The sequence below is a fragment of the Ascaphus truei genome, unplaced genomic scaffold, assembly GCF_040206685.1.
Source record: "Ascaphus truei isolate aAscTru1 unplaced genomic scaffold, aAscTru1.hap1 HAP1_SCAFFOLD_241, whole genome shotgun sequence".
Lineage (NCBI taxonomy): Eukaryota > Metazoa > Chordata > Amphibia > Anura > Ascaphidae > Ascaphus > Ascaphus truei.
In genome coordinates, this window is record NW_027455334.1 from 109,577 (window position 1) to 122,724 (window position 13,148).

The 13,148-nt window shown below is 53.3% G+C and overlaps 2 protein-coding genes across 3 annotated transcripts in view; one reads left to right on the top strand and one right to left on the bottom strand.

The window, feature by feature from the left end:
* The window catches only part of LOC142479730 (high mobility group protein 20A-like), a 40,453-nt gene extending 31,512 nt beyond the window's left edge, over window positions 1-8,941 (bottom strand). Inside the window, exons 1-2 of the mRNA XM_075582604.1 lie at window positions 8,598-8,941; window positions 7,064-7,164 (exon numbers count right to left, since the gene is read on the bottom strand). Of these exons, the coding sequence (XP_075438719.1) occupies window positions 7,064-7,084 (21 nt within the window). The 5' untranslated portion in view covers window positions 7,085-7,164; window positions 8,598-8,941. The remainder of the gene's footprint in view (window positions 1-7,063; window positions 7,165-8,597) is intronic.
* LOC142479733 (inactive tyrosine-protein kinase PEAK1-like) overlaps window positions 8,838-13,148 on the top strand; it is a 77,879-nt gene continuing 73,568 nt past the window's right edge. For both annotated transcript variants that reach the window (XM_075582610.1, XM_075582612.1), the window contains exon 1: window positions 8,838-8,991. The gene's annotated coding sequence lies outside the window, so the exon portion shown is untranslated. The remainder of the gene's footprint in view (window positions 8,992-13,148) is intronic.

Here is a 13,148-nt window from a genome sequence, read left to right on the forward strand (position 1 = left end):
TCAACCATGAAATCCACCAACTCAACCAAGGAAATGGTCACCGCAAGATCGTTATTTCAGTGCAACGATTGGTGCCCGGCACAAGGACGAAGCATCAGTGGGTAAGTACGGTAACGGGAAGGAACGTGGGGATAGATTGGGAGAATTTCCAGAACTTCTACATCATGAATTTATTATTCTAGAAGAATCAAAATAAAAAATGGACATGGAATAGACCCAATGGAATAAAAACATTTTTTATTATTATATCCTAGCAAACAAGAAACATGCGATTGAAGACGCACAGTCCTTAACCGTTTTGACACAAGGAGCGATCACCGATTGGCTCGCTGCAAATTACATTTGAATGCAAAGATGGACTGAAGCAAACTGATTAAAGAGACAAAAACAATCAACATCGATAACCTCGAGAATAAACAGCAGAGAAAATATTTGATGAGAAAACAATTACTGAGGAGACGACAAGAAATGAAGGAATCCCAAGTCGCCGGAATAAGAATAGAACACGCAGAGCTGTGCGAGACGATCCGTAAACGTGTAACTGAAGATGGAAGAGAACATGACTGTGACAGGGCGAGGAAGACGATGGAAGATAACACGCTTAAAGAAGACAAATCATTGACGTATGGATGGGAAGAAGCAAATCATTGCACTCAAACAAGATGATGGATCAACAACAAAAGCCTGTGCACTCATCATAAAGAGTTGAGATGGGAGGTATGTAACAGGGATTTATCCGTTAAGAAACTTGCCTCTAATCCAGCAGTGTGCTGGTTAATTGCATACCAGCAATTAACCAACTCCACCTGGCTGATTAGAGCTCTCAGAAATAGCCTGTTCTGAGACCGGACGCAAATTCCTAATGTCTCACAATTGGGGCTGACCCAGGAAGGACAGATGTCTTGAGCTGCAAAGAGACTGCAGGCTGACAGCAAGATAAAGGGGTATAGTGATAAAGTGAAAACAGGCGCAAACATTGATGTGAAAATATAAAATGTGTATACAATTTCACCCCCTGCTCAGACCCACTGGGAGGGGTAGTCTTCACTCGTCCCCAATGGTAACAGTAGAAGACACGAAATCCAGGGGGAGCATAGGGAAGAAACACAAAATAAAACAGATCTAAGAGCTGTGGAGTTTTAAATGGGGAAAATGCGTTTCCAAAATCTTGGCTCCTGTGGAATGGCTATTTACAAGATGTAAGAGTCAAAACAGCAGGGTAAGAGTCAAAACAGCAGGGTAAGAGTCAAAACAGCAGGGTTGACAGTCACTGGTGGATGTGTAGTGTATCAATCGTCAGGGTGGTTGAGGTACTCAGGAAGGTAAGTCCCAGGTAAAAGAGCGAGAACAAACTTGCATAGCGCAGATCAACCAAGGTATAAAAATGATTTAAGTAAATAATGCACTCACAATATAAAGAATAAAATCGGACATGTCACACTTAATAAGTGTATGAGAGGATATCAGCAGCCAGCTGGTTCACCATCCCGCAACTCTCCGCGCTCATCCGTCTCTGCCTCTGCTCAACTGCGTCACCGCGTGGCTCGGCGTCTGACGTCAGGTCCGGTTTCGTTGTTGGTGGGGCCTGGACCTTCCGTGAGTCCTCTCCAGACTGCTTCGTCCGGAAGGAGGCACACAATGAACGCCCTTCGGTAGCCCAGCTGCTCTCCAGATCCCTCGGATGAGCCTCAGAAGACTCACGGAAGGTCCAGCCCCCCCCCAACAGACGAAACCGGACCTGACGTCAGACGCCGAGCCACGCGGTGACGCAGTTGAGCAGAGGCAGAGACGGATGAGCGCGGTGAGTTGCGGGATGGTGAACCAGCTGGCTGCGGATATCCTCTCATACACTTATTAAGTGTGACATGCCCGATGTTATTCTTTATATTGTGAGTGCATTATTTACTTAGATAAATCATTTTTATACCTTGGTTGATCTGCGCTATGCAAGTTTGTTCTCTCTCTTACCTGGGACTTACCTTCCTGAGTACCTGAACCACCCTGACGATTGATACACTACACATCCACCAGTGACTGATTGTCAACCCTGCTGTTTTGACTCTTACCCTGCTGTTTTGACTCTTACCCTGCTGTTTTGACTCTTACATCTTGTAAATAGCCATTCCACAGGAGCCAAGATTTTGGAAACGCATTTTCCCCATTTAAAATTCCACTGCACTTAGATCTGTTTTATTTTGTGTTTCTTCCCTATGCTCCCCCTGGAATTCGTGTCTACAGCAAGACAAAGGGGAACAGACCTATACCTGGACAGACATTGCCTTAGCACACAAATGTGTCACGTCAGCCAAGGCGGGAATAACTGGAATAGAACTAGAAGTGGGAGACGGTGTCGGCCGGTAAGTAACAATGGGTGGGAATAACTGGAATAGAACTAGAAGTGGGAGACGGTGTCGGCCGGTAAGTAACAATGGATGGGAATAACTGGAATAGAACTAGAAGTGGGAGACGGTATCGGCGTCGGCCGGTAAGTAACAATGGGTGGGAATAACTGGAATAGAACTAGAAGTGGGAGACGGTGTCGGCCGGTAAGTAACAATGGGTGGGAATAACTGGAATAGAACTAGAAGTGGGAGACGGTATCGGCGTCGGCCGGTAAGTAACAATGGGTGGGAATAACTGGAATAGAACTAGAAGTGGGAGACGGGGTCGGCCTCGGCCGGTGAGTAACAATGGGTGGGAATAACTGGAATAGAACTAGAAGTGGGAGACGGTGTCGGCCGGTAAGTAACAATGGGTGGGAATAACTGGAATAGAACTAGAAGTGGGAGACGGTGTCGGCCTCGGCCGGTGAGTAACAATGGGTGGGAATAACTGGAATAGAACTAGAAGTGGGAGACGGTATCGGCCTCGGCCGGTGAGTAACAATGGGTGGGAATAACTGGAATAGAACTAGAAGTGGGAGACGGTGTCGGCCGGTAAGTAACAATGGGTGGGAATAACTGGAATAGAACTAGAAGTGGGAGACGGTGTCGGCCGCGGCCGGTAAGTAACAATGGGTGGGAATAACTGGAATAGAACTAGAAGTGGGAGACGGTATCGGCCTCGGCCGGTGAGTAACAATGGGTGGGAATAACTGGAAAAGAACTAGAAGTGGGAGACGGTGTTGGCCGGTAAGTAACAATGGGTGGGAATAACTGGAATAGAACTAGAAGTGGGAGACGGTGTCGGCCGGTAAGTAACAATGGGTGGGAATAACTGGAATAGAACTAGAAGTGGGAGATGGTATCGGCCAGTAAGTAACAATGGGTGGGAATAACTGGAATAGAACTAGAAGTGGGAGACGGTGTCGGCCTCGGCCGGTAAGTAACAATGGGTGGGAATAACTGGAATAGAACTAGAAGTGGGAGACGGTGTCGGCCGGTAAGTAACAATGTGTGGGAATAACTGGAATAGAACTAGAAGTGGGAGACGGTGTCGGCCGGTAAGTAACAATGGGCGGGAATAACTGGAATAGAACTAGAAGTGGGAGACGGTGTCGGCCGGTAAGTAACAATGGGTGGGCATAACTGGAATAGAACTAGAAGTGGGAGACGGTGTTGGCCTCGACCGGTAAGTAACAATGGGTGGGAATAACTGGAATAGAACTAGAAGTGGGAGACTGTGTCGGCCGGTAAGTAACAATGGGTGGGAATAACTGGAATAGAACTAGAAGTGGGAGACGGTGTCGGCCGGTAAGTAACAATGGGTGGGCATAACTGGAATAGAACTAGAAGTGGGAGACGGTATCGGCCTCGTCCGGTAAGTAACAATGTGTGGGAATAACTGGAATAGAACTAGAAGTGGGAGACGGTGTCGGCCGGTAAGTAACAATGGGTGGGAATAACTGGAATAGAACTAGAAGTGGGAGACGGTGTTGGCCTCGACCGGTAAGTAACAATGGGTGGGAATAACTGGAATAGAACTAGAAGTGGGAGACGGCCTCGGCCGGTAAGTAACAATGGGTGGGAATAACTGGAATAGAACTAGAAGTGGGAGACGGTGTCGGCCGGTAAGTAACAATGGGTGGGAATAACTGGAATAGAACTAGAAGTGGGAGACGGTGTCGGCCGGTAAGTAACAATGGGTGGGAATAACTGGAATAGAACTAGAAGTGGCAGACGGTGTCGGCCTCGGCCGGTGAGTAACAATGGGTGGGAATAACTGGAATAGAACTAGAAGTGGGAGACGGTGTCGGCCGGTAAGTAACAATGGGTGGGAATAACTGGAATAGAACTAGAAGTGGGAGACGGTATCGGCGTCGGCCGGTAAGTAACAATGGGTGGGAATAACTGGAATAGAACTAGAAGTGGGAGACGGTGTCGGCCTCGGCCGGTAAGTAACAATGGGTGGGAATAACTGGAATAGAACTAGAAGTGGGAGACGGCCTCGGCCGGTAAGTAACAATGGGTGGGAATAACTGGAATAGAACTAGAAGTGGGAGACGGTGTCGGCCTCGGCCGGTAAGTAACAATGGGTGGGAATAACTGGAATAGAACTAGAAGTGGGAGACTGTGTCGGTCGGTAAGTAACAATGGGTGGGAATAACTGGAATAGAACTAGAAGTGGGAGACGGTGTCGGCCGGTAAGTAACAATGGGTGGGAATAACTGGAATAGAACTAGAAGTGGGAGACGGTGTCGGCCGGTAAGTAACAATGTGTGGGAATAACTGGAATAGAACTAGAAGTGGGAGACGGTGTCGGCCGGTAAGTAACAATGGGTGGGAATAACTGGAATAGAACTAGAAGTGGGAGACGGCGTCGGCCGGTAAGTAACAATGGGTGGGAATAACTGGAATAGAACTAGAAGTGGGAGACGGTGTCGGCCTCGGACGGTAAGTAACAATGTGTGGGAATAACTGGAATAGAACTAGAAGTGGGAGACGGTGTCGGCCGGTAAGTAACAATGGGTGGGAATAACTGGAATAGAACTAGAAGTGGGAGACGGTATCGGCCTCGTCCGGTAAGTAACAATGTGTGGGAATAACTGGAATAGAACTAGAAGTGGGAGACGGTATCGGCCTCGTCCGGTAAGTAACAATGTGTGGGAATAACTGGAATAGAACTAGAAGTGGGAGACGGTGTCGGCCGGTAAGTAACAATGGGTGGGAATAACTGGAATAGAACTAGAAGTGGGAGACGGTGTCGGCCGGTAAGTAACAATGGGTGGGAATAACTGGAATAGAACTAGAAGTGGGAGACGGTGTTGGCCTCGACCGGTAAGTAACAATGGGTGGGAATAACTGGAATAGAACTAGAAGTGGGAGACGGCCTCGGCCGGTAAGTAACAATGGGTGGGAATAACTGGAATAGAACTAGAAGTGGGAGACGGTGTCGGCCGGTAAGTAACAATGGATGGGAATAACTGGAATAGAACTAGAAGTGGGAGACGGTGTCGGCCGGTAAGTAACAATGGGTGGGAATAACTGGAATAGAACTAGAAGTGGGAGACGGTATCGGCGTCGGCCGGTAAGTAACAATGGGTGGGAATAACTGGAATAGAACTAGAAGTGGGAGACGGTGTCGGCCTCGGCCGGTGAGTAACAATGGGTGGGAATAACTGGAATAGAACTAGAAGTGGGAGACGGTGTCGGCCGGTAAGTAACAATGGGTGGGAATAACTGGAATAGAACTAGAAGTGGGAGACGGTATCGGCGTCGGCCGGTAAGTAACAATGGGTGGGAATAACTGGAATAGAACTAGAAGTGGGAGACGGTGTCGGCCGGTAAGTAACAATGGGTGGGAATAACTGGAATAGAACTAGAAGTGGGAGACGGTGTCGGCCGGTAAGTAACAATGGATGGGAATAACTGGAATAGAACTAGAAGTGGGAGACGGTGTCGGCCTCAGCCGGTAAGTAACAATGGGTGGGAATAACTGGAATAGAACTAGAAGTGGGAGACTGTGTCGGCCTCGGCCGGTAAGTAACAATGGGTGGGAATAACTGGAATAGAACTAGAAGTGGGAGACGGTGTCGGCCGGTAAGTAACAATGGGTGGGAATAACTGGAATAGAACTAGAGGTGGGAGACGGTGTCGGCCGGTAAGTAACAATGGGTGGGAATAACTGGAATAGAACTAGAGGTGGGAGACGGTGTCGGCCGGTAAGTAACAATGGGTGGGAATAACTGGAATAGAACTAGAAGTGGGAGACGGTGTTGGCCGGTAAGTAACAATGGGTGGGAATAACTGGAATAGAACTAGAAGTGGGAGACGGTGTCGGCCGGTTAGTAACAATGGGTGGGAACCTTTGCATGAAATCAGTAGGAGAAGGAAGATTGGACAGAGGACTGTGGAAGAAACAAGACAATATCACAAGGGGACCTTCCACTGAGCCTCGAGGAAAGTGTGTGTGACCCGTGTGTCCTGCCCGTGCTCACGTATGGATGGGAGATTTCGATGTGAAGATAATTCAGAAGCTTCAGACATAACAAAAGTATGGAGAGATGCATGCTTGGTATTACCAGAAGGGACAGGAAAGAAATTGAATGGGTCCGAAACCAAACAAAAGTCTGTGACATCACAAGGAGGAAGAATTTAAATGTGCTCCCACACATTCCCCGATCCCATCCTACCATCTTATTTTGGGTCGTCTTGGTCTTTTAATCTCTCTTGGAATCCAGTCGGGTTCCATCTTTGTCCGATGATCACTTCTTCTTGCGATTTGTCCAGCCCATCGCCATTTTAACTTCTTCCCCCATGTGAGGTCAGATTTGTGTGGTTTCTAACCCATTCATTCTTTTTCCGGTCTCATCGGAAATACCCAGCATGCATCTCTCCATACTTCTTTGGGTAACACCCAGGATGCATCTCTCCATACTTCTTTGGGTAACACCCAGGATGCATCTCTCCATACTTCTTTGGGTAACACCCAGGATGCATCTCTCCATACTTCTTTGCATTGTCTGAAGCTTCTGCATTATCTTCGCATCTAGGGTTCAAGTCTCCCATCCGTACATGAGCACGGGCAGGATACACGGGTCACAAACTGTCCCCGAGAGAGAGACACACACACACACACACACACACACACACACAACCATTATAATGCCCATGTCTGCGCTTACCTTCACTGCCACGTTCTGCATATGTCCAGCTGCAGGTGGGAAGTCTGCGGTGCGGTCTCAAGGTGTCTCAATACGCCGGCGAAAACACAGATCCAGTCTAACTAGAGATAAAGGCAAAAGAAAGTCACAGCGTTACGGGGGGAGAACACCTCCCCCTTCCTCAGGGCAGCGCAAATAGTACAGCAAAGCACAGTGTCTGGATATTGGGCCTATATTAATAAAGCAGTCATTTGTCATAATGACCCCGGTGTGTGTGATTATATACACACACGCTGTATAAAATGACCCCGGTGTGTGTGAGATTATATATTCACGCTGTATATAATGACCCGTGTGTGTGTGTGATTATATACACACGTTGTATATAGTGACCCCGGGGCGTGGGTGTATAGAGATGGATATATACACTGTATATAGTGACCCCAGGGCGCAGGTATATAGAGATATATACGCTGTATATAGTGACCCCGGGGCGCAGGTATGCAGAGATTGGTACATACACTGTATATTGTGACCCCGGGGCGCAAGTATAGAGTGATACGTATAAGTGAGCCAAGGGCGCAGGTATATACGCTGTATATAGTCACCCCGAAACGCGGGTATATAGAGATAGATACGCTGTATATAGTGCCCCCGAGGTTCGGGTATATAGAGATAGATATAATAATAATAGCATGTTATTGTATAGCGCTGATGGTTTTACATAGCGCTTTACAGAGACATTTTGCAGACACAGATCCTGCCCGGGTAGTTTACAATGTATGTTTTTGGTGCCTGAGGCACAGGGAGATAAAGTGACTTGCCCAAGGTCACAAGGAGCCGACACCGGGAATTAAACCAGCCTCCCCTGCTTCAAACTCAGTGCCAGTCAGTGTCTTTACTCACTGAGCCTCTCCTTCTCGCTGTATACTGTATAGCGGTATGCAGCGGTCTATAGCGGTATGCAGCGGTCTATAGCGTTATGCAGCGGTCTATAGCGTTATGCAGCGGTCTATAGCGGTATGCAGCGGTCTATAGCGGTATGCAGCGGTCTATTGCGTTATGCAGCGGTCTGTAGCGTTATGCAGCGGTCTATAGCGTTATGCAGCGGTCTATAGCGGTATGCAGCAGTCTATTGCGTTATGCAGCGGTCTATTGCGTTATGCAGCGGTCTATTGGGTTATGCAGCGGTCTATTGCGTTATGCAGCGGTCTGTAGCGTTATGCAGCGGTCTATTGCCTTATGCAGCGGTCTATTGCCTTATGCAGCGGTCTATTGCGTTATGCAGCGGTCTATTGCGTTATGCAGCGGTCTATTGCGTTATGCAGCGGTCTGTAGCGTTATGCAGCGGTCTATTGCCTTATGCAGCGGTCTATTGCGTTATGCAGCGGTCTATTGCGTTATGCAGCGGTCTATTGCGTTATGCAGCGGTCTATTGCGTTATGCAGCGGTCTATTGCGTTATGCAGCGGTCTATTGCGTTATGCAGCGGTCTATTGCGTTATGCAGAGGTCTATAGCGGTATACAGAGATGTAGACACATTGCTATTAGTTACCACGGGCTCCGCTCTCCTCGAACACCGGCACCGCACATTGCGCGCGCAGCATTACGCTTTACGTCCCTGACGTCACTCAGCGTGCGTTCTTCTCGCTTCTCTTCCTCCAGTCCCCTGGGCAGGGGGCGGGGTCAGCGGGTACGGGGGGCGGTGTGCGGAAAGATGCGGCGGGGCATGCCGGGAATTGTAGTTTCTGTGCGGCAGGGACTCCGAGCGTTCTGATTGGCTCGTGACGCCGGGACGCTCGCGCACATTCCACGCCTCGCTCTGGGCGGCGGGGATTGCGGGGGAACCGCTCGAGGATTGGCTGACTGCCGGCCGCCTGGCGACGCGCTTGGGAAAGGGGGCGGGGAGAGGACGACGGTGTCGTGGTGAGGCCTCTTTGTGACGTCAGGTGAGTATAACAACAAGGCACAAAGTGTGGGGGAGGGGTGGTCACGTGACAGCGAGAAGCGACAGCGAGTGACGCAGAGGCTGGGGGATAGGGAGTGACGCAGAGACTGGGGGAGGTGATAGCGAGTGACGCAAAGACGGGAAGGTGATAGCGAGTGACGCAAAGACGAAGGTGATAGCGAGTGACGCAGAGACGGGTGGTTACTGCAAGTGACGCAGAGACGGGTTGACAAGGAGTGACGCAGAGACTGGGGGAATTGATAGCGAGTGACGCAGAGACTGGGGGAATTGATAGCGAGTGACACAGAGGCTGGGGGAGGTGATGGCGAGTGACGCAGAGACTGGGGGAGGTGATAGCGAGGGACGCAGAGACTGGGGGAGGTGATAGCGAGTGACGCAGAGACTGGGGGAGGTGATAGCGAGTGACGCAGAGACTGGGGGAGGTGATAGCGAGGGACGCAGAGACTGGGGGAGGTGATAGCGAGGGACGCAGAGACTGGGGGAGGAGATAGCGAGGGACGCAGAGACTGGGGGAGGTGATAGCGAGGGACGCAGAGACTGGGGGAGGTGATAGCGAGGGACGCAGAGACTGGGGGAGGTGATAGCGAGGGACGCAGAGACTGGGGGAGGAGATAGCGAGTGACGCAGAGATTGGGGGAGGTGATAGCGAGGGACGCAGAGACTGGGGGAGGTGATAGCGAGGGACGCAGAGACGGGGGGAGGTGATAGCGAGGGACGCAGAGACGGGGGGAGGTGATAGCGAGGGACGCAGAGACTGGGGGAGGTGATAACGAGGGACGCAGAGACTGGGGGAGGTGATAGCGAGGGACGCAGAGACTGGGGGAGGTGATAGCGAGGGACGCAGAGACTGGGGGAGGTGATAGCGAGGGACGCAGAGACTGGGGGAGGTGATAGCGAGGGACGCAGAGACTGGGGGAGGTGATAGCGAGGGACGCAGAGACTAGTGGAGGTGATAGCGAGGGACGCAGAGACTGGGGGAGGTGATAGCGAGGGACGCAGAGACTGGGGGAGGTGATAACGAGGGACGCAGAGACTGGGGGAGGTGATAGCGAGTGACGCAGAGACTGGGGGAGGTGATAGCGAGGGACGCAGAGACTGGGGGAGGTGATAGCGAGGGACGCAGTGACTGGGGGAGGTGATAGCGAGGGACGCAGAGACTGGGGGAGGTGATAGCGAGGGACGCAGAGACTGGGGGAGGTGATAGCGAGGGACGCAGAGACTGGGGGAGGTGATAGCGAGGGACGCAGAGACTGGGGAAGGTGATAGCGAGAGACGCATAGACTGGGGGAGGTGATAGCGAGGGACGCAGAGACTGGGGGAGGTGATAGCGAGGGACGCAGAGACTGGGGGAGGTGATAGCGAGTGACGCAGAGACTGGGGGAGGTGATAGCGAGGGACGCAGAGACTGGGGGAGGTGATAGCGAGGGACGCAGAGACTGGGGGAGGTGATGGCGAGGGACGCAGAGACTGGGGGAGGTGATGGCGAGTGACGCAGAGAGTGGGGGAGGTGATGGCGAGGGACGCAGAGACTGGGGGAGGTGATGTCGAGCGAGGGACGCAGAGACTGGGTGAGGTGATGGCGAGGGACGCAGAGACTGGGGGAGGTGATGGCGAGTGACGCAGAGAGTGGGGGAGGTGATGGCGAGGGACGCAGAGACTGGGGGAGGTGATGGCGAGTGACGCAGAGACTGGGGGAGGTATTAGCGAGGGACGCAGAGACTGGGGGAGGTGATAGCGAGGGACGCAGAGACTGGGGGAGGTGATAGCGAGGGACGCAGAGACTGGGGGAGGTGATAGCGAGGGACGCAGAGACTGGGGGAGGTGATAGCGAGGGACGCAGAGACTGGGGGAGGTGATAGCGAGGGACGCAGAGACTGGGGGAGGTGATAGCGAGGGACGCAGAGACTGGGGGAGGTGATAGCGAGGGACGCAGAGACTGGGGGAGGTGATAGCGAGGGACGCAGAGACTGGGGGAGGTGATAGCGAGGGACGCAGAGACTGGGGGAGGAGATAGCGAGGGACGCAGAGACTGGGGGGAGGAGATAGCGAGTGACGCAGAGATTGGGGGAGGTGATAGCGAGGGACGCAGAGACTGGGGGAGGTGATAGCGAGGGACGCAGAGACTGGGGGAGGTGATAGCGAGGGACGCAGAGACTGGGGGAGGTGATAGCGAGGGACGCAGAGACTGGGGGAGGTGATAACGAGGGACGCAGAGACTGGGGGAGGTGATAGCGAGGGACGCAGAGACTGGGGGAGGTGATAGCGAGGGACGCAGAGACTGGGGGAGGTGATAGCGAGGGACGCAGAGACTGGGGGAGGTGATAGCGAGGGACGCAGAGACTGGGGGAGGTGATAGCGAGGGACGCAGAGACTGGGGGAGGTGATAGCGAGGGACGCAGAGACTGGGGGAGGTGATAGCGAGGGACGCAGAGACTGGGGGAGGTGATAGCGAGGGACGCAGAGACTGGGGGAGGTGATAACGAGGGACGCAGAGACTGGGGGAGGTGATAACGAGGGACGCAGAGACTGGGGGAGGTGATAGCGAGTGACGCAGAGACTGGGGGAGGTGATAGCGAGGGACGCAGAGACTGGGGGAGGTGATAGCGAGTGACGCAGAGACTGGGGGAGGTGATAGCGAGGGACGCAGAGACTGGGGGAGGTGATAGCGAGGGACGCAGAGACTGGGGGAGGTGATAGCGAGGGACGCAGAGACTGGGGGAGGTGATAGCGAGGGACGCAGAGACTGGGGAAGGTGATAGCGAGAGACGCAGAGACTGGGGGAGGTGATAGCGAGGGACGCAGAGACTGGGGGAGGTGATGGCGAGGGACGCAGAGACTGGGGGAGGTGATATCGAGTGACGCAGAGACTGGGGGAGGTGATAGCGAGGGACGCAGAGACTGGGGGAGGTGATGGCGAGGGACGCAGAGACTGGGTGAGGTGATGGCGAGGGACGCAGAGACTGGGGGAGGTGATGGCGAGTGACGCAGAGAGTGGGGGAGGTGATGGCGAGGGACGCAGAGACTGGGGGAGGTGATGGCGAGTGACGCAGAGACTGGGGGAGGTATTAGCGAGGGACGCAGAGACTGGGGGAGGTGAGGGACGCAGAGACTGGGGGAGGTGATAGCGAGGGACGCAGAGACTGGGGGAGGTGATAGCGAGGGACGCAGAGACTGGGGGAGGTGATAGCGAGTGACGCAGAGACTGGGGGAGGTGATAGCGAGTGACGCAGAGACTGGGGGAGGTGATGGCGAGGGACGCAGAGACTGGGGGAGGTGATGGCGAGTGACGCAGAGACTGGGGGAGGTGATAGCGAGGTACGCAGAGACTGGGGGAGGTGATAGCGAGGGACGCAGAGACTGGGGGAGGTGATATCGAGTGACGCAGAGACTGGGGGAGGTGATAGCGAGGGACGCAGAGACTGGGGGAGGTGATGGCGAGTGACACAGAGACTGGGGGAGGTGATAGCGAGGGACGCAGAGACTGGGGGAGGTGATAGCGAGAGACGCAGAGACTGGGGGAGGTGATAGCGAGTGACGCAGAGACGGGGGGAGGTGATAGCGAGAGACGCAGAGACTGGGGGAGGTGATAGCGAGTGACACAGAGACTGGGGAAGGTGATAGCGAGGGACGCAGAGACTGGGGGAGGTGATAGCGAGGGACGCAGAGACTGGGGGAATTGATAGCGAGGGACGCAGAGACTGGGGGAGGTGATAGCGAGTGACGCAGAGACTGGGGGAGGTGATGGCGAGGGACGCAGAGACTGGGGGAGGTGATGGCGAGGGACGCAGAGACTGGGGGAGGTGATAGCGAGTGACGCAGAGACTGGGAGAGGAGATAGCGAGGGACGCAGAGACTGGGGGAGGTGATGGCGAGTGACGCAGAGATTGGGGGGAGGTGATAGCGAGGGACGCAGAGACTGGGGGAGGTGATAGCGAGTGACGCAGAGACTGGGGGAGGAGATAGCGAGGGACGCAGAGACTGGGGGAGGAGATAGCGAGTGACGCAGAGACTGGGGGAGGTGATAGCGAGGGACGCAGAGACTGGGGGAGGTGATAGCGAGGGACGCAGAGACTGGGGGAGGTGATAGCGAGGGACGCAGAGACTGGGGGAGGAGATAGCGAGTGACGCAGAGACTGG